The sequence below is a fragment of the Tachyglossus aculeatus genome, chromosome 2 (assembly GCF_015852505.1).
Source record: "Tachyglossus aculeatus isolate mTacAcu1 chromosome 2, mTacAcu1.pri, whole genome shotgun sequence".
Taxonomy (NCBI): Eukaryota; Metazoa; Chordata; class Mammalia; order Monotremata; family Tachyglossidae; genus Tachyglossus; species Tachyglossus aculeatus.
In genome coordinates this window covers 20,076,164-20,102,555 of record NC_052067.1, presented here as the reverse complement: position 1 = coordinate 20,102,555, position 26,392 = coordinate 20,076,164, and the positions used below count along the sequence as shown (strand labels likewise).

At 44.1% G+C, this 26,392-nt stretch overlaps 1 protein-coding gene across 2 annotated transcripts in view; it reads right to left on the bottom strand.

Annotated features, from left to right (window-relative positions):
- CHN2 (chimerin 2) overlaps positions 1 to 26,392 on the bottom strand; it is a 242,672-nt gene that overhangs the window by 79,480 nt on the left and 136,800 nt on the right. For both annotated transcript variants that reach the window (XM_038740862.1, XM_038740863.1), the window contains exons 4-6: positions 12,196 to 12,227; positions 10,133 to 10,246; positions 6,878 to 7,163 (exon numbers count right to left, since the gene is read on the bottom strand). In XM_038740862.1, coding sequence (XP_038596790.1) covers positions 6,878 to 7,163; positions 10,133 to 10,246; positions 12,196 to 12,227 — 432 coding nt within the window. The remainder of the gene's footprint in view (positions 1 to 6,877; positions 7,164 to 10,132; positions 10,247 to 12,195; positions 12,228 to 26,392) is intronic.

Here is a 26,392-nt window from a genome sequence, read left to right as displayed (position 1 = left end):
TCATTGTGGCTTTATCTGAAAAAGTAAAGGGGGGAAGGGAGGAATATCAAATTTTTGTATCACTCCAGAATTTCTCTGTGTCTTGCACCACAGATACCAGCTGCAGGGTAGGGATGGGTCCCCATGGCGTGTTCAATTCAGTTTGGCCACTGGCTTGACTGTGAGGTATCAGCCAATTCACTTTACCTCTCTGGGTCTCACTTATTCCACCTGTGAAACAGGGCCAATAAATAGTCCCTGCCCGTGTCATCCTCATGGAGAAACTCAGTTGATAGGATAGATCCTCCCTGTGTTTGACAAGACTGCCTGGGACAATAATATTGCAAACATGGGAAAAATCACTACTGCATTCCAGTTTAGTTTCTTTATCTCACATAAACCCACAAGTCTAAACTTTACATTCCTTATGAAATATAGGACAATTGAGCTAATCACATGGGAAAACACTTTGGAAATTAAAAAAAACTATGTAAATCACACATTTAACATAAGGATTTGATTCTCCTTAAATCAAAGTTTATATTAAAACTTGAACTGAAAAACGCTTAAGCAGACAGCCTTCTTTTCCCCCAGTTCTGGACATTTTAAGACTAATAGGTGATGCCTAAGAAGAGACCTTTGTATATGGCTACATGCAACAAAGATTGCAGAGACTAATTTACCTTTGTGAATCTAGAGGTAAAAGAACTTTCCTAGTGCAGTTAGGGAGCAGCGACTCAAACCTTAACCGTTCAAAGGCAGAAAGATGTCTTGGACTGAAATAAGGCAGAATGGGGATACTTATCAGCAACAAAATGCTCTCAAGATTTCAGATACCACTATACGTCTGTCTGACCTTAATCTAATTGAATCAGCTGTTTTCCAAAAGCACGATAAATCCCATCCCTCAGTGGATTTCGACTTAAAATAATGCTCAGGGAAACCTAACTCTATGAGTAAACGTAATCTAAGATCAAATCCATTCTCCTGGCATTATGTCCTCTTCTATTTTATGGCTCAGAGTGTGACGGAGCAGGAAGACAGATGATCATAGTCATTACTGAACCTGTCAGTTTTCCCAGCAAAGTTACACTCATCTTCATTTCTCCCTCCTCCCCTCAGAAGAACTGGCCTTTCAGTTTCATATTATGTCCAAGGGACTTCCTGCAGAGGGGACGAATGGTTTTACAGGCAGAGTAATGTGCTCATCTCTTTGCTAGCTCTTCGCTGCTGTCTGCACTATCAATTTGGGGCTCTTTCATTTGCCCATAAATGCAAGGTCCTCACTTCCAGCAACAGGCAGAAGAAAGTTAGGCAGCCTCTGTGCCTAATGAAGGAAAAAAATACCATTAGCACTTGAAGTCATCCCATTACTTAATGAAGCCACTAAGCACAATTACTGCAATGCTAAGTTTTCCTCTCATAATAGCACTGCCATGGATCCCTTCATGTAAAAAATGCAATTTTCTACCAGGCATCAAGTTACACAGCCACTTTCACGATGGTCATTGCTCAGACTGGAGTCTTAAGGCAAACTCTGGCAGGTCTCCTACACTGTAGTGGGGCCTTTAGCAATGAATTATGTATGGTGAGCCAAGATATGTGTGCTTCCTTGTCCTCAGCACTATCCTTCAGTGCAGTCCCTCAGTCTGGCACTGATTTTCTATGATTGTGAGCAACTGATGGTATCCCCAACAGACTCTTAACCGGAGGCATCAGAGATGCTCTCAACTGAGCTGATTTCTGGCTCTGGTTCCATCCCAGCCACCTGTCCTAAAGTCAGGGCGGGCAGATTGTGGGGGTGGGGGTGGGGGGTGAGGAAAGGGAAATGGGAAAGGGAAGAGAAGACAACATGACTTCCATCTGAAAAAGAGAGCATAACATCCCAAGGAACAGAGCCCCAGATGCTTCCTCCTTCCTTGCTATAAGAATTTTTGCTTGAAAAGATGGGAAACAAAGAAACATATTTGAAATTACAAAAGTCTCCTGCCACATCCACTTGTGAATCATTTTAATGTTGTGGGAACCTGGGTCTTCCAATGTCTAGGATATAGTGCTCTAACTAGGCTACCAAGTAAGGATAGAATTCTCCCCAGCAAAGTAAACTGCAAGGATTTTTTTTCCAATTTTCTTCAAAGTTAAAGAAATTCAGGCCTCCAGGATTTTCCCATTGTCTGGTCATTTCACTGGCACACCTCCTTTGTCATACTGGCTTTTCTCCATAGCCTAGTGAAGCATCAGATCACTATTAGCTAGGCTTCCGGATGCAAGTTTTACCGCTTTCTCTTCTTTCCAGCCCCAAACCCTGTTATCAGTGAATTCAGTTACAACAGAGCTTCCCCTTAACAACCTTGTTCTGGATTTAAGATTTGGAATTTTCACCAAATGCCCAGTCCCAGGGCAGGCTGTAAATCCGGCAGCTTCTCCAATTCATATGGCAGGGTGCTTCAGTGTGGGATTTTTGCTTTCTTTTGGAGGAGGTTGGTGTGGGCACCTAAACATTGTCAGTGTACCCTGATCCCAAGATAAAATATTCCCAACTGGAAATGATGACTACAACTTGCATAATTTGACACTTAAAAGTCCACGACTGCCCTGCCTGTGTGTACTATCTATTAACAAACCTACTAATTTCACTGATTAAAACGTCTAAGAAACTCAATTATGGGGGCAGACAAGTTCCCGAGGCAGGCCTAAGGTCATTCCTCCACTCAAGCTTGTGCCTCTTTTTCTCTAGCCACTGCTTCCATGGCAACAGTCCACTGACCTGCCCAAGGGGGATAAAGTCTTTCTGCAGTGACTGAGACATTTAATAATTTTGGCTGTCAACCCAGACCAGAGAGGACCAGGCCAGTTTCCCACCAAATTAACTTAGCAAATCTCTGAACAAAACGAATGCCCCCCAGCGAGTTGTTTTTTACAGTTTCTGAAGCTTTGTTTGGAAAACTCATGGTATCATTAGACTTCAAGGGACTTAACCTCATCAAGGCCAAAGTGTCAAATTCCCTCATGGGAAAATCGCAACTGTCCCTTTCCTTCACTGTGCAGTGTCTACCTTACTTCTTCTGAAAAGGTCAAAGTGAAAGGTCAAAACAGTAAGCCAATGGCTTCAACAAACCTACCAGAACCTCATTTGCTCCCTCCCTCCCCCTTCTCCATCCAAGGGGGTTGTGGTCTGCTGGGATCCTGCTCTCCACTCGCCATTAGGGCTGTGAGGAACCACCAGAACCTCCCTCCATCCCTCCCTCACCAGTGGGGCTGTAGCCTGTTGGGACCTCACTTTCTCCCTTCCCACAGGGGCTGTGGTCTGCTGGGACCTAGCTCCCTCCCTTGCGACTGGAACTATGAGGAGTTACTTGGACCTCACTTCCTCCCTTGCCACTGGAAGCAGGAGAAAATATTAGAACCTCACTTTTGCCAGGGGGTTTGAGGCCGGCAGGGACTTCACTTCCCTTTTTACCAGTGGGCCTGCTGGCACCTTGCTCTTTCCTTCCTCACCAGAGATGTGAGGAACTGCCAGAATCTTGCTCCCTCTACTGCCACTGGATCACCACGGAGCTACCAGAATCTCCCTTGCTTGCTAGCAGGCTGTAGCCTGCCTACTCAATCCATGGTATTTATTGAACACTTATGGTGAGCAGAGCATTGTACTGAACGCTTGGGAGAGTACCATACAACTGAGTTGGTAGGCACATCCCCTGCTCTCCAAGAGCTTACAGTCTAGAGGGGGAGACAGACATTAACATAAATAGATTAAAGATACATACATAAGTGCTGTGGGGCTGAGGGAGCAGTCTAGAGGGAGGTCCACGGATGTCCTACCTCATAAGGCTATCTTCATAAGAGTGCGACACCGGGCAGCCACAGTCCTCGGGACCTGGGACTGGAACTATGGTCTCTCAGGGACCCAGGACTTCACCATGTCTAGCTATGACCACCATGTCCAGCTATGGCTGTGATCATTGTCACCGTTAGACTCTGAGTCACAAGGAGCTCTGCTCCTCTAGCCACAGACCCCACTGCTCTCATTTTATTTAATCTCTGCCCTTGTCCTTTATGTTGTTTTAGTGTTCATTGTTTCATCTCTCCTGATGTATTTCTCATCAACCTTCCTCCAGTAACCTCTATTCTTAGATTTTGTGTACATTAGGAGCCAGGCACAATGTCTCAGTTCTCTAGACTGTAAGCCAGTTGTGGACAGGGAATGTTTATTGTTATAATGTACTCTCCAAAGCACTTAGTACGGTGCTCTGCACACAGTAAGCGCTCAATACATATGATTGAATGAATATGGGCATTTTTTCATTCATTCAATCGTATTTATTGAGCACTTACTGTGTGCAGAGCACTGTACTAAGCACTGGGAAGTACAAGTCGGCAACATATAGAGATAATCCCTACTCAATAACGGGCTAGTACTGTGTTTTGCACCCAGGAGGCTGAACAAATAGTAAGAGTATTACCACTACAACAGACTGATCCTGTTTTTCATCAGTTAATTCCAAAATACCTCCAGAATAAAATTATGGACAAACTCCATCACTGTTGGGTGAGCTCCCCTATGCAAGTTGTTCTGAAAATAACATTTGCTGCTTCAGTCACTCAATTGCATTTCCTACTTTCTTTACTACTTCCCAAAATTTTGTTCAGGTTATGGAGTTTGAAAGTCAAGCGGGGCACAGTATAAGGTACCGGATGTATTGCCTGAGACCTAAATGTCCACGTAAAACAAAGCACTTAATACTGCTCACTGTAAAACTACCTTCATTCAATGATTTTTCTCTGCTTGCAGTTTTAATGGGTTGCCTTTGATAGTTCTTCACTCTAAATTTTGGTGCTATAAACTTAATACTTCTAATTGTGGTATTTGTTGAGTGTTTACTATGTGCCAAGCACTGTTCTAAGCACTAGGGTAGACAGTCCCTATCCCACATAGGGCTCATAGTCTTAATCTCTGTTTTACAAATGAGGGAACTGAGGCCCAGAGAAGTTAAGTGACTTGCCCAATGTCACACAGCAGAAAAGTTGGGGAGCTGGGATTGGAACCCACATCCTTCTGACTCCCAGGGCTGTGCTCTACCCATTATACCACACTGCTCTACGTAGACTGTGAGCTCAATGTGGGACAGGGACTGTGTCTAACATAATTGATTTGCATCTACCACAGCGCTTCAACAGTTCTTGACATATAGTAAGCACTTAACACATGCAGTAATAATCACCAGCATCATTATCATCCTCTGGTGGTTTTACAGATTTATGTGAAAGGCACTGTTTTCACTTGCATTGCTGTTAAGGTCCTCTGGTGAGCCAGTTTTGGGGTTGGTGAAGCAGGTGCTGCTTTAAGGTGCTTTTCTAGCTCCTCCCCAAATGGGTGTGAGTTACTGAGTGCCTCCCTGAAAAGGACTTCCTCAGACCCTCAGGGTGATACCTACTGGGGGATGCTGCTGATAGACTTCAACCGGGTTTAGTAATGGTGGAAGTTTCCCTCCCTGGATTTATCCAGCTCAATGGGAAAAAATCACTTAGGATGGTATTCCTCTCCTGTCACACTGAATTCCCCCTTCTTCTTCACTCTAATGCAAATCACTGCCACTGTCGCCCCTGCCCCCCCGCCACCCCATACTGTTTACCAAAGAAATAAGAACTCTTTTGCTCTTTTCATCTAGGAAGGATAACCAGGATAATTATGCCAGGTTATTTAAGGATTAACACTTGGTAGAAAAAACAACTGTCATCCAGTTAAGCCTTGTTTAAATCGGATCAATTATACCTGAATTTAAAAGCTCAACTAAGCATTCAGCTAACCACCTGATTTCCTGGCATTTTTTTCAATAGACTAGGAATAGGATAAAATAAAGCAGTTTGTCCATAAATAAGCATATTAAAACAATCATAATCAAGATGGGTTTTACCTTATACCTGAAACTATTCTGTTCATTCAGCTTGAAATCTGTTTCTCAAATTATACTGCGGTATATATATGGGAAGGAGCATGGCTTAGTGGAAAGTGCGTGGGCTTGGGAGTCAGAGGTCATGGGTTCTAATCCCGCCTCCACCACTTGTCAGCTGTGTGACTTTAGGCAAGTCACTTAACTTCTCTGTACCTCAGTTACCTCATCTGTAAAATGGGGATTAAGACTGTGAGCCCTACATGGGACAACCTGATGAGCTTGTATCCCCCCAGTGCTTAGAACAGTGCTTGGCACGTAGTAAGTACTTAGAAAATGCCATTATTATTATTATATACATGCACACACAGATACATACACCTTCCCACCCTTTTTATCTAAGAACAAAGGCTTTAGGAAACACATTCACATGCTTAGTGTCCAAAGAGCTTCAAAACAGCCCAAATGATGCCCTCCAGTGCTACTCTGCAAATCTATTGAGAATCAGAGTTTGAATATAAAAGACTGGTTCTCAAAGGGCCTCAAATATATAGAGAAGCAGCATGGCCTAGTGGATAGAGGACTGGCCTCGGGACTCAGAAGGAGTTCTAATCCTGGCTCTGTTACTTGTCTGCTATGTGACGTTGGGCAAGTCACTTAACTTCTCTGTGCCTCAATTCCCTCATATGAAAAATAGGGATTAAGATAGTGATCTCCATGTGGGACATCGACTGTGTCCAACCTGATTATCTTGTATGTACCCCAGTACTCAGTACAGTGCTTAGCACATAGTAAGTGCTTAACTACTATTTTATATATATTATACATATATATATATATATATATATATATATATATATATATATATATCCCAGAAAAAGTCATGATTTGGTGGGAGCATTTTCCTTGTATCACTGGAGCCACTTAAAATCAAAACAATACTTGAGCAATTCAAAGCAAAAATTAGAAATTTGCATTTCTAATCTGAAATCATAGGCAGTTTTTACCTTCTCCATAGTGGCGTGTTCCTCACTTGTTACACTTGTTTTCCTTGATTCATTCTTTGTCCGGCTCAGCCTTCTCGACACTTTTTCTCTAAGCAAAGTGGCATATCCAATGTGTTCATAGATGGGGTTGGTTGTCATTTTTGAAATGTACTCAGAAGCTTTGGTTTCAATATACAGCGTTATCAAGCCATCTGTTACCAAATCATGGATCGATTCAAATCTCTTCTCCCCGACAAAGTGCTTCCCATCGTAGAAGAGCCTGTAGTTTAAAGTCTGATTTCCAAATCTGCCCAGGAAAGAGGAAAAGCGTTAGAACAATTAGAGAGGAGATCAACAAAACCAGTAGCACTGGTTATGACCATCGACATCTTCTACCCATGGGGTCAAATGCCCCAGAGGAAGCCCAAGACTTCCTGTGGTGCTGCAGAAAGCCCCCACAATATCATTTATACCCTTTTTCAGACTGCTCCTCCCTGGCATAATCGAGGAGACAGGATGTGCCTGTGCCCTAGGGGTACAGCTGGCAAGATGAACAGCACCCCCACCCCCAACTCCCGGATGACCCCTCTTGGGCCTGGCCCAGGGAAGAATCCAAAGAACACATCCAACTGCTGGTGTGGACAACATGGGGTTGGGAGGAGAGAAAAACGTGGACAACATGGGGTTGGGAGGAGAGAAAAACGCCTGGCTTTATGGTGCCTTGTGGCAGCTAGGTGGGAGAACGGACACCACTGTGCCCCACCCCAGCCACCACTGCATCCAATCAATTAATCAATCGTATTTGTTGACTGCTTACTGTGTGCAGAGCACTGTACTAAGCGCTTGAGAGAGTATACTATAAAAATATAACAGTTGGTAGACTTGTTCCCTGCTTGTTCCCCTGTAGTCTGTGAGCTCCCCTCTGGACTGTGAGCTCACTGTGGGCAGGGAATGTATCTACCAACTCTGTTGTATTGTTGTTTACCAAGCTCTTAGTACAGTGCTCTGCACAAAGTATGTGCTGAAAGAATACGACTGATTGATTAATTGATTGACTACTCATAGCAAATTTACAGTATAGATGTGGAGACAAACATAATCAGGTTTGGACACAGTCCCTGACCCACATGGGGCTCAGTCTTAATCTTCCTTGTTACAGATGAGATAACTGAGGCAGAGAGAAGTTAAGTGACTTGTCCAAGGCCACACGGCAGACAAGTGGTGGAGCCAGGATTAGAACCCAAGCCCTCTGACTCTCAGGTCTATGCTCTTTCTACTGGGCCATGCTGCTTCTCAATCATTTTCATTAGCTCAGAAAACCAGCTTCGTTTCAGCCCAAAGGCAATGTCTCCATCACCTTCCAGTGCATTTTGGAGGGCGACAGGTTAATTTAGGACAGAAATACTTAGCCCCACTGGGGTTCCACTTGTCATATTCCTCACTGACTGCTGCTTCGGTCTCCCCGGGATGTTTGAACTCTGTTGCTTTTCCTTACCTCTAATTTTTTTTAGTGTCTGTCTTGCCATGCCTTATGCCGTCGATTTCCAACCCATGGCAACACCACAGACGCGTCTCTTCCAGAACGCTCCGCTCTCCATCTGCAATCGTTCTGGTAGTGTACCCATTGAGTTTTTTTGGTAAAAACACGGAAGAAGTTTACCAACTACCTCCTTCCGCGCAGAAAACTTTAGCCTCCACCCTCAGTGTTTGTCTACTCTGCTTGATTTTAAGCTCCTTGAGGGCAGGGATTATGTACACTCTCTCTATTGTAGTTTCTCAAATGCTTAGTACAATGCCCTGCATAGAGTAGGCACTCACTAAATACTATTAATTGATTTTTTAAAAACATGGTTCTGCACAGGTCTCTCCTCAAAAATTTCCCAAATGTCCATTCCTCTCTGCACCAAACTGGCTTTAGAGCACTTGATAACGTCTCTCCATTCCACTTATCCACTAATCTCCCACCCTCTTTGTTCCTCTTAAGTTAACCTACCCACTGTGTCCTCTTCTCATTTTTCTGGCAACTGACCCTTTGCTCATGCCCTCTCTCTGTTTGGAGATCCCACCCCACTCAAGCCCATAGGCCTCAGCCCTCTCTAACCTCAAATCCTTTCAAAAAATCACATCTCCTGTGGCCTAGTGGAAAGACCATGGGCCTAAGAGTCAGAGGACCTGGGTTCTAATCCCGGCCATGCTACTTGCTTGCTGTGTGACCTTGGGCAAGTCACTTAACTTCTCAGCCTCAGTTTCCTCATCTGCAAAATGAGGATTTAATACATGTTCTCCCTCCTACTTAGACTATGAGCCTTGTGTGTGATAGAGACTATGTCCAACCTGATCAACTTTATCTACCCCTGGGCCTAGACCAATGCTTGACAGTGTTAGTAAGCACTTAGAAAATACCATAATTATTATCATTATCTCCCATGCTCATATCCACCCAATTTTTACTTCAGTATTTCTGCACCATTTAAGCCCTTAAGTCCATGAAACCTCCTGCAGCACTTATGTACCTAACCCCTTTTCCTTCTTCCCACTATCTATAATTGTACTGTCTGTCTCTCCTGCTGACCTAAAAAATCCTTGAAGGCAGGGATCTTGTCTACTCATTCCACTGTTCTCTCTCAAGCCTAGTGGATAGAGCAGAGGCCTGGGAGTTGGAAGGACCTGGGTTCTAATTCTGGCTCCACCAATTGTCTGCTGTGTGACCTTGAGAAAATCACTTCACTGTTCCAGGCCTCAGTTCCCTTATCTGTAAAATGAGGATTAAGACTGTGAGCCCTGTGTGGGACAGAGACTGTGCCCAACCAGATTATCTTGTATCTACCCCTGCACTTAGAACAGTGCCTGGCACATAGTAAGCGTTTAACAAATACTATATATATATATTATTTTATAAATGCTTTTTCCCAGTAGGCACACAAGAAATACTACTAAGTGACTGATCAATCAAAAGGACCACTGGAGTTCTCCAACAGCCCACGGATATCCCATGAGATACCATCATGGGATACCCTGCACTTTGGACATGGCCAAAGTAGCAACGATATTACCAGGAGCTCAGCCTGTTGTTGGAAAGAGACAGATTCTCTATCCTGTGACAAGAACAACCCATATCTCAAAGACAAAAACCAAACCTGCCTTAAAAATGCCATTGCTGCCGACTTATGCCTGGGGCTGGAGTCCCATGAAAGCAGGGGGACCATTAGGTACGGCTTCTGGAGTTTCAGGAGTCGGGGGCTAGCAGAATCAGCTAAGGGAATGAAACCGGTTTACCTTAGAGCTAAGGTGTAGCAGCCTGGCTGCCGCTGGCTTTCTCTGAGAATATAAGCCCCCTCCACACCTGCAAGCAGTTTATCAGCTTGCTCCCGTGAGATTATCCCATGGAATCTAGAGAGGAAACAATACCGTCAGTGTGCTGAGTTAACATGGCAAGAATCATAAAAGGCCAAGCAGGGTCACAAATCTACATTGTTTGAGGCTGTAAAGACTCAGGCTGAAATAATTTCCACCTAATAGAATCTTTGTGAGACTTGATTCTGGAAGTTATCTTCAAGACTGCATTTGTGAGAGAAGTGTTAATATTTCAGAAATTTAGCTAAAAGCATGCTTTTATTTCCCCTTTGAAGGTATATTCTATTGGGATTTTGGATTACCCAAGGAGGCTTATGGGGAGCCAGAGGTTTAGCCGACAGGAAATTACAGTCCAGAGTTACAAACCACCACAAGTTCCCAACCTGCTGGCTCCCGCGTTCATAAATCCCATCAGGAAAGAAGTCAGTGGGCGTCCTGCTATTACTGCACTATGTTGGGTGTCAGAACCAGAGTAGTGAGTTGGAGAAAAATGTGGTAATGCGGTCAAAATCCAAAGCAGGAGGCAGGATTGTTCACAGTGTCCCTTGCAAGGTAAAGACTAAATTCCCCACGGCAGCCAGTTAGCTTGAGAAATGAGACTGGAGCAATTAGGAAGAGGCCGCTGGCCCTTCAACAGGAAAGAGGGTCATTGATTATAACAACTGGGTTCCACCTGGGAGAGCAAGCAAGAAGAAAGTAACAGTTAATCCAATGCCAAGTGTGGAAGGTGGATTCTGGGATAAACTAGCCTAAGGACACTAGCAACAAGGTGACAGCATGGGAGACTGGTGCCAGTTGAGTGAGATCCTCTTCATGGGTCATGCTCTGGCATTCTTATCTTACACATGCTATTCTACAACCCCAAGGTACTAGCAAGGGCGACAATCTGGCAGAGAGTGCCCTGGACTGGGGAGAAAGCAGACAGAATCCTTGAAAGGAATGGAAAAAATTAGGAAAGCAGATCACTCTGTTGATTTTGATTAGACTGTCTCCGCCAAAGAGAATTATGGGTTGGGTTTTCCCAGATGGTACTGAAAAGAGTAGGCTCAACTGAAAGTGGCGTACTGTCCGCTGGGGGCAGTATTGATACACCTGCTGAAGAATTTGACATCCTCCAAGAATACTGAGATAAAAATGAAACGTGTTAATATGCAGTTTTGGTTGCCACCTGGCTCTTCGTTATTTCCAAACACATTGAGAATGCTCAGCAGCCACCTGTGATTGCAGGATTCTGGCATAATATGCTCCCCCTCCCAGTGTGAATCAGTCAATCATAGGTATCTGTCAGCTGTATTTATTGAGCACTTACTGTGTGCAGAGCACACAGTACTCTGTACTAGGCACTTGGGAGAGTACAATACAACAATAAAAAGGCCCATTCCCTCCCACAACAAGTTTACAGTGTAGGTGGGCAAAATAGAAATTAAACACTGAGTACTGCAAAGGGAAGTTATTACAGGGCAATCTGATTGCATGTATTCTTGATTATTAAACCCCTCTATTCTGGAAAATTCTGCAAGAACTCATCAATTTTTGTATTCATTATTTTATAGTGTGCAGTGTAACTCCACTTCCCCCATTCAAAGACATACTGAAGGCTCACCTCCTCCAGGAGGCCTTTCCAGACTAAGCCCCCCTTTTCCTCTACTCCCCCCGCAATGCCCCAACTCGCTCCCTTTGCTCTACCCCTTCCCCCCACAGCACTTGTGTATATATGTACAAATTTACAATTCTATTTATATTAATAAGGTGTATATATCTATAATTCTATTAATTTATATTGATGCTATTGATGACTGTTTACTTGTTTTGATGCCTGTCTTCCTGTTTCTAGACTGTCACTGTGGGCAGGGATTGTCTCTGTTGCTGAATTGTACTTTCCAATCGCTTAGTACAGTGCTCTGCACACAGTAAGCGCTCAATAAATATGACTGACTGAATGATACTTATTAAATGATTAAAATGCTTAATAGTGTAATACATACTCTCTTCCATAATATTTTGGCCGGTTCTCCACCTGTATTTAAAAAAGAAAAATAATTAGTCATGTATTTGAGTTCAGATCATTAGGATTAAAATGCTATTTTAATCAATTTTAATCAAATGCAACTCTAACTCAGATGGCAACTTTAACCAATGATGAGTCTACGGGGTTTCTGCTCATCTTAGTGTATAAAGAATTATAAGCTTAAAATTTTTTATGGTATTTGTTAAGCTCTTACTATGTGCCAGGCATTGTACTAAGCTAATCAGGTAGGACACAGTTCCTGTCCCACACGGGGTTCACAGTCTTAATCCTCATTTCACAGATGAGGTGACCGAAGCACAGAGAAGTGAAGTGACTTGGCCAGTGTCACAGCAACAGACAAGTGGTGAAGCCGGAATTAGAACCCAGGTCCTCTGACTCCCAGGCCACACTGCTTCTCCTCAGTGAAACACTGAATCAGGGAATCCTGTTGGAAGGAGCCAGAGCATTTCAAGTCTATGCTGCAATCTCTGTGCAGAACTGAACTCCAGCGCTGTAAAGAGTTAGCGTTCTTCCTTTTTCCTGCTGGCTCATTTTCAAATATGAACCCGTTTCAGAGTGGGATGATAAGTGACGTTTGCAAAGTAAAATGATAATTCTGATACTTGTGAGTTTGAGGATGGGGGAAGAATGGCAAACAGCATGACCTGGGAGGGGGCAAAACTCCTACCAGAATTAATTTCATTCTCCATCAAATTTACCACTGTAAATGCATGACTGAACTCCTTGTCTTCCCTCCCAAACCTTGCCCTCTCCCTGACTTTCCCATCTCTGTTGACGGCACTACCATCCTTCCCATCTCACAAGCCCGCAACCTTGGTGTCATCCTCGACTCCGCTCTCTCATTCACCCCTCACATCCAAGCCGTGACCAAAACCTGCCAGTCTCAGCTCCACAACATTGCCAAGATCCGCCCTTTCCTCTCCATCCCAACCGCTACCCTGCTCATTCAAGCTCTCATCCTATCCCGTCTGGACTACTGCATCAGCCTTCTCTCTGATCTCCCATCCTCGTGTCTCTCTCCACTTCAATCCATACTTCATGCTGCTGCCCGGATTATCTTTGTCCAGAAACGCTCTGGGCATATCACTCCCCTCCTCAAAAATCTCCAGTGGCTACCAATCAATCTGCGCATCAGGCAGAAACTCCTCACCCTCGGCTTCAAGGCTGTCCATCACCTCGCCCCCTCCTACCTCACCTTCTCTCCTTCTACAGTCCAGTCCTCCTCCACCGCTGATCTCCTCACCGTACCTCGCTCTCGCCTGTCCCGCCATCGACCCCCGGCCCACGTCATCCCCCGGGCCTGGAATGCCCTCCCTCTGCCCATCCGCCAAGCTAGCTCTCTTCCTCCCTTCAAGGCCCTGCTGAGAGCTCACCTCCTCCAGGAGGCCTTCCCAGACTGAGCCCCTTCCTTCTTCTCCCCCTCGTCCCCCTCTCCATCCCCCCCATCTTACCTCCTTCCCTTCCCCACAGCACCTGTATATATGTATATATGTTTGTACATATTTTTTTACTCTATTTATTTATTTATTTTATTTGTACATATCTATTCTATTTATTTTATTTTGTTAGTATGTTTGGTTTTGTTCTCTGTCTCCCCCTTTTAGACTGTGAGCCCACTGTTGGGTAGGGACTGTCTCTATATGTTGCCAATTTGTACTTCCCAAGCGCTTAGTACAGTGCTCTGCACATAGTAAGTGCTCAATAAATACGATTGATGATGATGATGATGTGTCCTATAATATTCACATGTTCTTGGTAATGTATCTTTTATCCCAGGGCTCAGAAATGGAATGAGATAAATCATACTGCTTCTTTTCTTGACTAAGAGTCACATTTTCTGGCTCTAAGCAAATGTCAATGCATTGAAATTGATTGTAGGATGTAGAAGTGAGGGTTAAGATACTGACGGATGGGCTGAAAGTCACAAAAAATCCAGGAAAATACTCCAACTGTAGTCTTAGTCTTAGAGTTAGGCTATCTGTTTTACTGTGTTTGTGGTAATCTACTTGAGGACTTTGTTTGGTATCCATCCTATTTCAGAGTGCTGAAGTCAGTTATAGGCAGTATAACAATTCTGTATAGGCTCAGAATAAAGGAAGAAACAGATTCCGCTGAGTTCTTTATCAGTTATAAACTAAAGGTCTTAAGCTTAATCTATTTAATTTAACACTGTAGAGTGTCTGCCGAAGAGGAATTAAATTCAGTCATTTTTGTGTAAAGGCAAATGGGCATCTCCATAACAAAATAACTCCTCTGAAAAAACCAAGACTCCATGCGGGGATAAAATTAATCTCCTAGACATGCTCAAATATGTGCTCATTCTCTTGGAAGTGTAACAGAGAAAAGCACTGAATCATAAGGATACATATGCGATATTTACAAACCATCACATGCTGAGTTTTGGGTTATAAGGGAATATTCAATAGTATATGGATGAATATTCTTGGTGTATATATTCATATATGTATAAATTCATATATTGTAAATACATGTATACACATACATCCAGAGACAAAGCAAGAAAGAGACAAAAAAAGAAGGTTGTTCCGTGTGTTCAAAGGTATCTGTCTCCAGACCAATGGCTTTAAGACACTCTTTCTGCTACTTATCCTGACTCCTCTCCCAGCTAAGCACAGCTCACATGCTCTGTTGCTCTCAAGGCTGCCTACTCGTGGTGCTTTGTCTTGTCTTTCTTTTGTTTTTTGATGGCATTTATCAAGCGCTTACTATGTGCAAAACACTGCTCTAAGTGCTGGGGAGGTTACAAGGTGATCAGGTTGTCCCAAGTGGGGCTCACAGTCTTAATCCCCATTTTACAGATGAGGTAACTGAGGCACAGAGAAGTTAAGTGACTTGCCCAAAGTCACACAGCTGACAAGTGGCAGAGCCGGAATTTGAACCCATGACCTCTGACTCCAAAGCCCGTGCTCTTTCCACTGAGTCACGCTGCGTCTCGTCACTCATGTTTTGCTCATGCCCGCCCCCTTCCTCTCTTCCCCTCCACATCCTGGTTCTGTCACTTGTCAGCTGTGTGACCTTGGGCAAGTCACCTAACTTCTCTATGCTTCAGTTACCTCATTTATAAAATGAGTATTGAGACTGCGAACTCTACGTGGGACAGCGACTGTTTGTATCCACCCCAGTGCTTAGTTCAGTGCCTTGCACATAGTAAGCACTAAACAAATATCATAATTATTATGATTATCTGGCATACCACTTCTCTCCCCATTTTCAAGGCCCTTCTGCAATCATATTTCCACTAGGAGGCCTTCCTTGACTGACCTCTCATTCCCCCACCCTGCTTCCTCCATTTTGCCATTCTACACTTCTCCATCACCTAAGCACTTGTGTGCTCACTCCCCCAAAAACTTTTGGCACTTATTTTGTAAATTATTAATATATATATATATTTATATTAATGTCTGTCTCCTCTAGGCTGTAAAGCTCGTTATGGGCAGGGATCGTGTCCATTAATTCTGTTGTGTTGTGCTATCCTAAGCGCTTAGTAGAGTGCTCACCACATAGTAAGCACTCAATAAATACCACTGATTGATTGATTATGTTTAAAGTCTGTTGCTTATCCCATCTGTAATTTATTTTGCTGCCTGTCCATATTAATCAATCAATCGTATTTATTGAGCGCTTACTGTGTGCAGAGCACTGTACTAAGCGCTTGGGAAGTACAAGTTGGCAACATATAGAGACAGTTCCTACCCAACAGTGGGCTCATAGTCTAGAAGGGGGAGACAGAGAACAAAACCAAACATATTAACAAAATAAAATAAATAGAATAGATATGTACAAGTAAAATAGAGTAATAAATATGTACAAACATATATACATATATACAGGTGCTCTGGGGAAGGGAAGGAGGTAAGACGGGGGGAATTAAGGGGGGGTGAGGGGGAGAGGAAGGAGAGGGCTCAGTCTGGGAAGGCCTCCTGGAGGAGGTAAGCTCTCAGTAGGGCCTTGAAGGGAGGAAGAGAGCTAGCTTGGCGGATGGGCAGAGTGATTATAGTGATTTATAGTGATTTAGTGATTATAAACTCTTTGAGGAAAGGGCACATGTCTGCTCTGTCTACTGCACTCTCCTCAGTGCTTATTACAATGCTCTGACTGATGTCCACTTCTTCCCAAAGCCTCATCTTATCTCCAGTTTGCCACCCACCATGGTGGTCTGTTTACTGCTGTTGTCTGTCAGCAGTGGACTACAAGAGCACATTGTTTGAGACCCTCCTTGCTTATTCATTCAATCATATTTATTGAGCGCCACTGTGTGCAGAGCACTGTACTAAGCGCTTGGGAAGTACATGTCTACAACATATAAAGATGGTCCCTACCCAACAACGGGCTCACAGTCTAGTCTCTCTCCTGTTTGCCCTAGGGCAACTGCTGGACTCTCCTGCTTGCTCATCTCCTCAAATATCCTGTCCAGTACTGCTCCGTCATGATGTGCACTTCCTCACTGAGGGTGAACTATACGAGTGAGCCTATCTTTATATTTCATGTTGAGTGTGGGTCGCTGATGAAACGGCTCACTATTCATTCAATTGTATTGACTGAGCGCTTACTGTGTGTAAAGCATTATACTAAGCACTGGAGAGCAACTAGATTGTCAACTCCTCAATAGACTGTAAGCTCTCTAAGGGTGGGGATCGTGTCTACCAACCTTACTGTACTGCACTCTTCCAAGCGCTTCTCACTGTTCTGCTCACAGTAAGAGCTCAGTAAATGTCAAGCATATTTATTGAGTGCTTACTGTGTGCACAGTACTGTACTAAGCACTTGGGAGACTACAATGTAACAATATAACAGAGTTGTAGACATTCCCTGCCTATTGATTGATTGATTAATGCACTGCAAGTGTCCTTTGTCATAGCTATATACAGGTGGATGAAACACTTTACAGATGAGACCAAGGCTCGCACTGAAGTAATGATCTCTCCCTTCCTCCTTAAATCTGACAATCATTTATTTAATTGTAATTATTGAGTGCTTACTGTGTGCAGAGCACACCACAGCTCTCCCAGTTTTGAAAATGCTCCTCAGGCTCTACTTTGAGGCTGTGGCCTGGTGGAAAGGGCAAGGGCCTGGAAGTCAGAGGACCTGGGTTCTAATCCTGACTCCACCACTTTTCTGCTTGTGACCTTGAGCAAGTCATTTAACTTCTCTGTGCTTCAGTTACCTCAACTGTAAAATGGGGTTTAAGATTGTGAATTCTATGTGGGACAGGGACTGTGTCCAACAGTATTATTTTGTATCTACCCCAGTGCTTAGTACAGTGCCTGGTACATAGTAAGTGCTTAACAAATACCAAAAATACCTCAGAAAAAGCAAAACAAAAAAACCTCCTCCACCACGCCAATTCATTTCCCAGACCCTGAAGCAGTGTAAACGTTCATCATCCAACTCTAGCACTTGTGAATTTATTACATTTATTCTCGGCTCTCTTATCCATGTTTGTTGAATTGTAAATTCAGTGATTTATTTTGAATATTCAGTAGTAAATTGTTCCTGTGGCTGTCACCCCTGTCGGAGTGCAAGCTCCTTGTGGGCAGAAAACAGGTAGCCTTTTTTACTTTGAACTTCCCACTTGTCTATTACAGTGCACTGTGCTTCATGGTTGCTTGCATACCATGACTAACACATCTACTCAAACGTTTGGAGTGAACCACGCCTTCACATTTCATCACACAGTCCTGTTTCAGCAAGCCTCTCTTTCTACAGTGGAAGATTTGTTCAGAGGAGGGCATAATAATCAGTAAAAAGGTACTTGGTTCCCTGTGTTTCCATGGGCATTATCTTTACCTCTTCTCTGAGCCTGAGGAGATTTTCATCTTGAAATCAACTTTTTCTCATTTGTCCCATCCTACACATTTTCAGTGTTCTTTCTTGCTTTGACATTTAATGATACTGACATTTCTCATTTGCCTCCAAAAACAAGAATTCAACAATATCACACTATGGAAATTTAAAGACAGAAAAGGCTACGAAAGACACTCTGCATTCAAAGTGGGGTGATCTGCTAGGAGCATTCCACTTTGGAATTCCTGAGGAAGGGGCCAGGATCCCAAGACGCCCTCATCCAAGGTCCCAATCCAAGAACGGCAGAGCAAACAGGAGGCCCTCTGGTTGGCCCTGAATCCAGAGGAGCCCCTCTGGGAAAGGAATAGGGTGATTTTTTTTATGGCATTTGTTAAGAGCTTACTCTGTGCCAGGCACTGTAAGCACTAGAGTAAATACAAGCTAAATACAAGCTAATCAGGTTGGACACAGTCCACATCCTACATGGAGCTCACAGTCTTACCCCCATTTTGCAGACGAGGTAACTGAGGCACAGAGAAGTGACTTGCCCCAGGAATTCCAGCAGATGTGTCAGAGCCAGAATTAGAACCCAGGTCCTTCTTACTCCCAGGCCTATGCTCCATCCACTAGGCCATGCTACTTCTCAGCTGGATCTCTTAGCCCTCACACTGGTCTTTGGGAACCTGTATGGTTCCCCTCTGCCTTCAAACATGCCCACGTCTCCCCCATCCCAAAAAAGCCCTCTCTTGACCCCTCTGCTCCTTCTAGGTATCGCCCTATCTCCCTCCTACCCTTCCTTTCCAAACTGCTAGAACGAGTTGTTTACATTCGCTTCCTCGAATTCCTCAACACCAACCTCCAATCTGGCTTCCATCCCCTACACTCCACCAAAACTGCCCTCTCAAAGGTCACCAATAACCTCCTTTTTGCCAAATCCAATGGCTCCTACTCTATCCTAATCCTCCTTGACCTCTCAGCTGCCTTCAACCCTGTGGATCACCCCCTTCTCAATACGCTATCCAACCTTGGCGTCACAGACTCCGTCCTCTCCTGGTTCTCCTCTCATCTGTCCAGCAGTTCATTCTCAGTCTCCTTTGTGGGCTCCTCCTCCCCCTCCCATCCCCTTACTGTAGGGTTTCCTCAAGGGTCAGTTCTTGGTCCCCTTCTGTTCTCTATCTACACTCACTCCCTTGTTGAACTCATTCGCTCCCACAGCTTCAACTATCATCTCTGCGCTGATGACACCCAAATCTATATCTCTGCCCCTGCTCTCTCTCCCTCCCTCTGGGCTCGTATCTCCTCCTGCCTTCAGGATATCTCCATCTGGATGTCTGTCTGCCATCTAAAACTCAATATGTCCAAGACTGAACTCCTTATCTTCCCTCCCAAACTCTGTCCTCTCCCTGACTCTTCCACCACTGTAGCCGGCACTACCATCCTTCCCATCTCACAAGCCCGCAAACCTGGTGTCATCCTCGACTCCGCACTCTCATTCACCCCACACATCCAATCTGTTACCAAAACCTGCCGGTCTCACCTCCATAACATCGTCAAGATCCGCCCTTTCCTCTCCATCCAAAGCACTACCTTGCTGGTTCAATCTCTCATTCTATCCCGACTGGATTACTGCAGCCTCCTCTCTGATCTCCCATCTTCCTGTCTCTCGCCGCTTCAGTCTATACTTCACTCTGCTGCCTGGATTATCTTTGTATAGAAATGCTCTGGGCATGTCACTCCCCTCCTCAAAAATCTGCAGGGTTTGCCTGTCAACCACGAATCAAGCAAAAACTCCTCACTTTCGGCTTCAAGGCTCTCCATCACCTCACCCCCTCCTACCTCACCTCCCTTCTCTCCTTCTACAGCCCAGCCCGCACCCTCCGCTCCTCTGCCGCTAACCTCCTCACTGTGCCTCGCCTGTCCCGCCATCGACCCCCGACCCATGTCCTTCCCCTGGCCTGGAATGCCCTCCCTCCACACATCTGCCAAACTGGCTCTCTTCCTCCCTTCAAAGCCCTACTGAGAGCTCACCTCTTCCAGGAGGCCTTCCCAGACTGAGTCCCCTTTTTCCTCTGTATATATTTGCACAGATTTATTACTCTATTTATTTTACTTGTACATATTTACTGTTCTATTTATCTTGATAATGATGTGCATATAGCTATAATTCTAGTTATTCTGACGATTTTGACACTTGTCTACATGTTTTGTTTAGTTGTCTGTCTCCCCCTTCTAGACTGTGAGCCCGTTGTTGGGTAGGGACTGTCTCTATATGCTGCTGACTTGTACTTCCCAAGTGCTTAGTACAGTGCTCTGCACAAATTAAGTGCTCAATAAATATGATTGAATGAATGAATTAATGAGACCTGGTTTCTAAGCCCAGCTCCGCCACTTCCCTGCTGAGTATGACCATGGACAAGTCACTTAATCTTTTGGTGCCTCAGTTTCCAAAGCTTTAAAATGGGGATAAAAATGTCTGCCTGCCTTCTTAGACTGTGAACTTGAGGTGACACAGGGACTTTTGTCTGATCTGATTATTTCATATCTACCCCAGTGCTTGGCAAATCATGATCCCTTAAAAACATCACTATTATTATACTCACTTTGAAAATGCACAGACACTTACATGCAGTATTTTTCTGGGGAAAAAAGAATGTATCTCTTGGTCTGATAAATTTGGTAGTTGCTGCTGATTTCCTGCCTATTTTTTTCCTGGTTCAGTAACCCAACCACAGGCCTGTGGACTAACAAGGCCCACTCCCAACTTCCCAGGCAGAGGGAACGAGGGCATCAGAGCTCTAGGGAATTGGGACTCGACTGAGGGAAATGATGAAGTCATCCAACACAGATAAACTGAAGGAGGGAGTGATGACAGTTGGGAGGGGAGTGACAGCCAGAGCTGAGTGAAGCATGCTGCACATCATGTTCTTCCTATCCATTCCCTCCCTGCCCACCCTTGCGGCTCTCTGCATTGCCACTGCCAGCTTCTCTCACCCCCTCCATGCACCTGAACCCTCATCTCTAAAGTCTCCCCAAACCCATCCCCCTTAATAGCTTTTCTTAAATCATTTTTCCAATAAAACATTGTGTTGGTTCTTACCACTAAAACCATGGCTCCACCTCCAGCCTCCAGTCTCCACCCACCAGGACAGCAAAACTGGAAGGCCAGGAGTTGGTGGTGGCAGGGGATGAGTCTGGGAGAGGGTGGTCCCAGACTTTTTGCATTCTGCACCCTGTTCATCCCCCATCCCCCCGGATCTGCAGTTCATTCATTCATTCATTCATTCAATCATATTTACTGAGCAATTACTGTGTGCAGAGCATTGTACTAATTGCTTGGGAAGTACAAATCGGCAACATATAGAGACAGTCCCTACCCAACAACAGGCTCACAGTCTAGAAGGGGGAGACAGACAACAAAACAAAACATGTGGACAGGTGTCAAGTAGACAGAACAAATAGAATTAAAGCTATATGCACATCATTAACAAAAATAGAATAGTAAATATGTACAAGTAAAATAAATAAGAGTAATAAATCTGTACAAACACATATACAGGAGCTGTGGGGAAGTGAAGGAGGTAGGGCGGGGGATGCGGAGGAGGGGAGGAAAAAGGAGGCTCAGTCTGGGAAGGCCTCTTGGAGGAGGTGAGCTCTCAGTAGGCTTTGAAGGACAGTAGGGCTCAGTAGGCTGCTCAGTAGGGCAGTTCCAAAAAATGATGGCTATAATAGGGGAAAGGATCCTGCCTGAGTAGCAGAAAATGCTAATGCTAAAGTTAAAAAAAAAGCCACATTGGGAGGAACCTGGGGGCTCACGGAGCTGGGGGTGCAGGGAGAGAGGATAGGAAAGCAAAACTGAAGAAACAGGGAATAGGATAAGGAAGTAGGAGGGGAGCAGGTGAGGCCAGATCTGCCCACCTAGTGCTAGGTGAATTCTGTTAAGCAGCAGGGCCTACTGGAAAGAGCACAGGACTGGGAATCAGAGGACCTGGATTCTAATCCCGAGTCTGTCAGTTGCCTGCTGTGTGACCTTGGCAAGTCGACTACTCTGTGCCTCAGTTTCCTCATCTGTAAAATGAGGATTCAACACCTGTTCTCCCTCCTACTTAAACTGTAAGCCCCACGTGGTAGAGGAACTGTGTCCAACCTAATTATCTTGTATCTTTGTCAGCACTTAGTACAGTGCTTAGCACCGAGTACTTAAATACTTTACTGTAATAATGTTATTTTTATTGCTACCATGCAAGGACACTTCAACAGGAAGTGAAATTCACCAGAGAACTGTGGACCAGAAGGACTGAGGCAAGCACTGTAAATGTGGTGGGCATGGGCCCAGTTCAAATCTTAAAGGCTGAGTAGAATGTGGGCAGGTTAATGCTCTTTTAAAAATCTCTGCCAGATATTCTGAGAGCTCTGAGAGATGGTTTGAGCCCCTAAATCCAGTACTGATCACTGGGTTTAACGTTTGTCAGTGCTTGGCACTTTGATGTTCCTGAGAATGGACCCTATTCTTCCCAAGATGGAGATCAAAAGGGAAGTTTGCACACTTTAGGGTTGAATTTTGCCCAAAGTTACCTTCTACCTTTAAAATAATTCCCATTGTTTGGCATGAGGCAAATGTTCTCAAACTCACCTGGTTCTTCTTCAATTTATTTTTCTAACCTCAGGAAAAATACATAGGGCTTACCCTTGGGAGGAAGGGCAAAATGGCAGTTGCATATCCAAAAAAAGAGGATTAATCTTTCAATTAATTTACTTTATGGTCAGTTCATCAATGCCAAGATAAATACTGCTCTTTCTCATTTACCCAAAAGTAATTTAAATAAGACTGTGAGCTCCCTGTAAATAAAGTTTCCCACTCCAAAAGAAGTCTTTGTAATCTCTTAGCAACTGGTAAATCTTACATTTTCACCTACTAGAAATAATTTAAAAAGCTAATTTGGAAATGTCCTCTTACAATCAACAATTACAGCCTGCTGAATTTCTTGCTGAATATATTAAATGGGGCAAAAAGATTATCACAGGGATTTAAATTCATGATGTTGGGAGAATTAAAACAGGGAAAAACACAGATAGCATAATTAGCAGCTAAGGTTCTAGCATGAAAGCAAGAAAAAAGGAGGCAGTATAACTTTTGCACTATTGCCATTGATTTGGCCTTGGATTAACATTTCCAAATTTCCCCTTGACCTTTCACTGGGAATTCAAGATTTGGCTTTCTCTTGAAGCAATCAGAATCCTAACTGGATGATAAGGCTGAGACTTGCACATTTCTCACTTCATTTCCGCCCAATATTCCTTCCAGAGGTACCTTGTATTGACAAGCCCAGGACCAGTTCACAATAAAAAGCCCAGTCCTTTTAAGCAGGTGCCACCTTTTTCCCTTCCCCAGGCTTATTGTCCATGTCGGCTATTACAGACAGCCGAGAAGTTTGCAAAATAGGAGACTCCCAGTGTCTGAAAGGAGCCCAAAATTCCAACTGCCCAAGCACCCAAGTGTGCTAATGGTAAGCCTAGTCTGAAGGGCAGTTTCCATCTGGTCTCTGCACGAGCTTCATTTTCTCCGAAGACGGTTTTCTATAAACCACTATTTCAAAACCAGCAATAGCACTAAGCATTGGCAAGATGACAGTGGCCCGTCTGTCCCTGTACAAACACAGGATTTTGACAGGAAAGCCAAACCGACCACTGTTCTGGAAATTAGAGGGGCCCTGCTGTTTAATCTCACGCACTTAAGTACTTTCACTGAGACCAACTGGTTTCACTTCTCTTTAGTTTTTGGTTTGTGCTGTGGGACAGGGTCTTCTTGGACCAGTGACAGGCTGGGTTTTTTTGTTTTGTTTTGGATTTTTTTCATGGGATTTGTTAAGTACTTACTATCTGCTAGGCACTTTACTAAGTTCTGGGGTAAATACAAGCTAATCAGGTAGGACACATTACCTGTCCCAAGGCTCACAGTCTTTATCCATTTTACAAATGAGGAAATTGAGGCACGGAGAAGTGACTTGCTCAAGATCACACAGCAGATAAGCGGCAGAGCTGGGATTAGAACCCATATTTCCATCTCTGTGCACTTAAGCGAAGGGGAAATGGTTGCAGCTGGGTAGAGGGAAAACAGGGATCAAGGATAGACCACATTCATCACGCAAATTTATTATAAATATGTGGTTCACAATTTATCAGCCCACGTTGAAAGTTAGTCACTGAAGGTTGCCATTGTTTGCTAATGCCAGGGAGATGCCTGTAATATAGTACAAATGCACAAAAGCATTAAGAGGGGAAGGACAGGTCTGATCAATATCAATAAAGGGAAAAGCACAAAGATGAAAGAAGCAAAGAGAAAGAGACCATGTAAAGAAAATGGTTTTAATTTCTTTTAAAGGATGCCAAAAATATAGAAATGAAAGGAAAATACAGAAACATCAAAAGATGGCTTAAAAAAAGAAAAGCGAATTCAAGCCGCTGGGAGTAGAAGGAATCTGTACGAGGTTTGCCATTGTAATCTATGCTCAATTTAGCTTTCAATAGTAAAGAACAAAATTGAGTCTGATCATAAATGCTGGCAACCTCATTTCATAATTTTTTTTAAAAACCTAAAAAATAACCCAGTTTATTTAAAAGAACCTATTCTTTAAGAAGCCTATTTTGGGGGAAAGGGAAAGAAAGTACTTTTAAATTGAAATCCTTATAAGATTGCAACGGGTGGCTTTTATTTCATTTTTTTGAAATGGTTATATTGAATAAGTGATCAAGAAAAGCAATCTCAAAAGCGACAAGTGACACAAGATGATTTCAGGCACAAAAGAATTTTTTCTATTGTGCCTTGGAGTGATTTCTTGAGCTCACCTGGCCCTCGTGGTAAGATAGTAAAAAGGAGCTCTGCATCTAGCAGGCAAATGAGCATGGTTCCACAGACTCAAGACCCTGAAGAAATTAGGCTGGGACAAAAAGAAAATCAGACTGAGGGCAAGTAAGAATTTTAATAAAATTAGAAAAACCAAAACTCACAACCCATCTCGCTGATCCAACCACTTTAAACTACAACATAGATTTTAAAGTCCTTATGTGCAGGGATCTTGCGTACCAACTCTGGTGCACTGTATTTTCCCAAGTGCTTAGTACAATGCTCTGCACACAGTAAGTGCTCAATAAATACCATTGACTGAATGACATATTACCAATTACGGGACTGGCCACTGAGCTCACTGAAAGGATGTTTTACCTTTCCTACAACACAGGGTCCCAAATATGAACAAGGTTTCATTCCACAGCAAATTCCACCCACTTGATTCATTAGCATTCCCCCTGCTTCATGCCTCATGCAGCTATTTCTCAAATGCCAGAACCATAACATGGTGAAACTCAGGCTAAGTCGTGCTGGCATCATAGCTAGAATAGTGGAATACCAAAGCTCAGGGGAGCAGAGGGAAGGAGAGGAGGCCAGTCATTCTTTTGCTGGAAATCTCATGCAGGGAACACGAGAAGAGCCTTACTGCGATGCTACATTTTGCTCCTTACAAGGCAGGACAGAGGCAGCTGGCAACAGTGGCTGTGGTAGGAAATTGTGGAAGCAGGAGGGGAAATACCATGAAAGCCACGGGTAGGCACAGCCTTCCCTTCTAATAAGGCTCAGGGGGATGGCCCTCAGGAAGGTGAGGCCTTGCTGGACTATGTGTCCCCTCCCCCCCCAGCCCCTTCTTCCTGGGTTATTAGGGTAAGAGAGGACTAGGAGGATTTCCCGGCCCCACCGCCGTACACCGTACACGGTAAGTTCCTTGCGGGAAGGGATCCCTTTTAGACTGTGAGCCCACTGTTGGGTAGGGACTGTCTCTATGTGTTGCCAGTTTGTACTTCCCAAGCGCTTGGTACAGTGCTATGCACATAGTAAGCGCTCAATAAATACGATTGATGATGATGATGTGCCCCCTTCATATCTCTTCTCCTCTTCCCCGTCACACATGTGACTACAAATTGGGGCTGTAGCACACATCAGGTGAGGAGCTGCCAAGAGCTACGTAATCTAGAGCAGCACATCTACTGGGCCAGTCCTCCCTGGCACACACCCAGCGGTATGACAAAGTCAGGGTTTTCATTTCACTGACTCATTCTTGGAAAATCCTGGGAAGCCAAACCTCTTCAAAGCAGCAGCAGAAGAGAATCTGCAAAGGAAGAGTAGAGTCCCTTTTCCACATCCTTTCCAGGAATATATTAATCATGCTACTGCCCTGCTGTTTCCAAAAACCACTCGTGTCTGCCTGCTCTCCCTGTTTGATGGTACTCTCTTTGAGGAGAGGGATTATGTTTCCTGGTTTCATTCATTCATACATTCAATCGTATTTATTAAGTGCTTA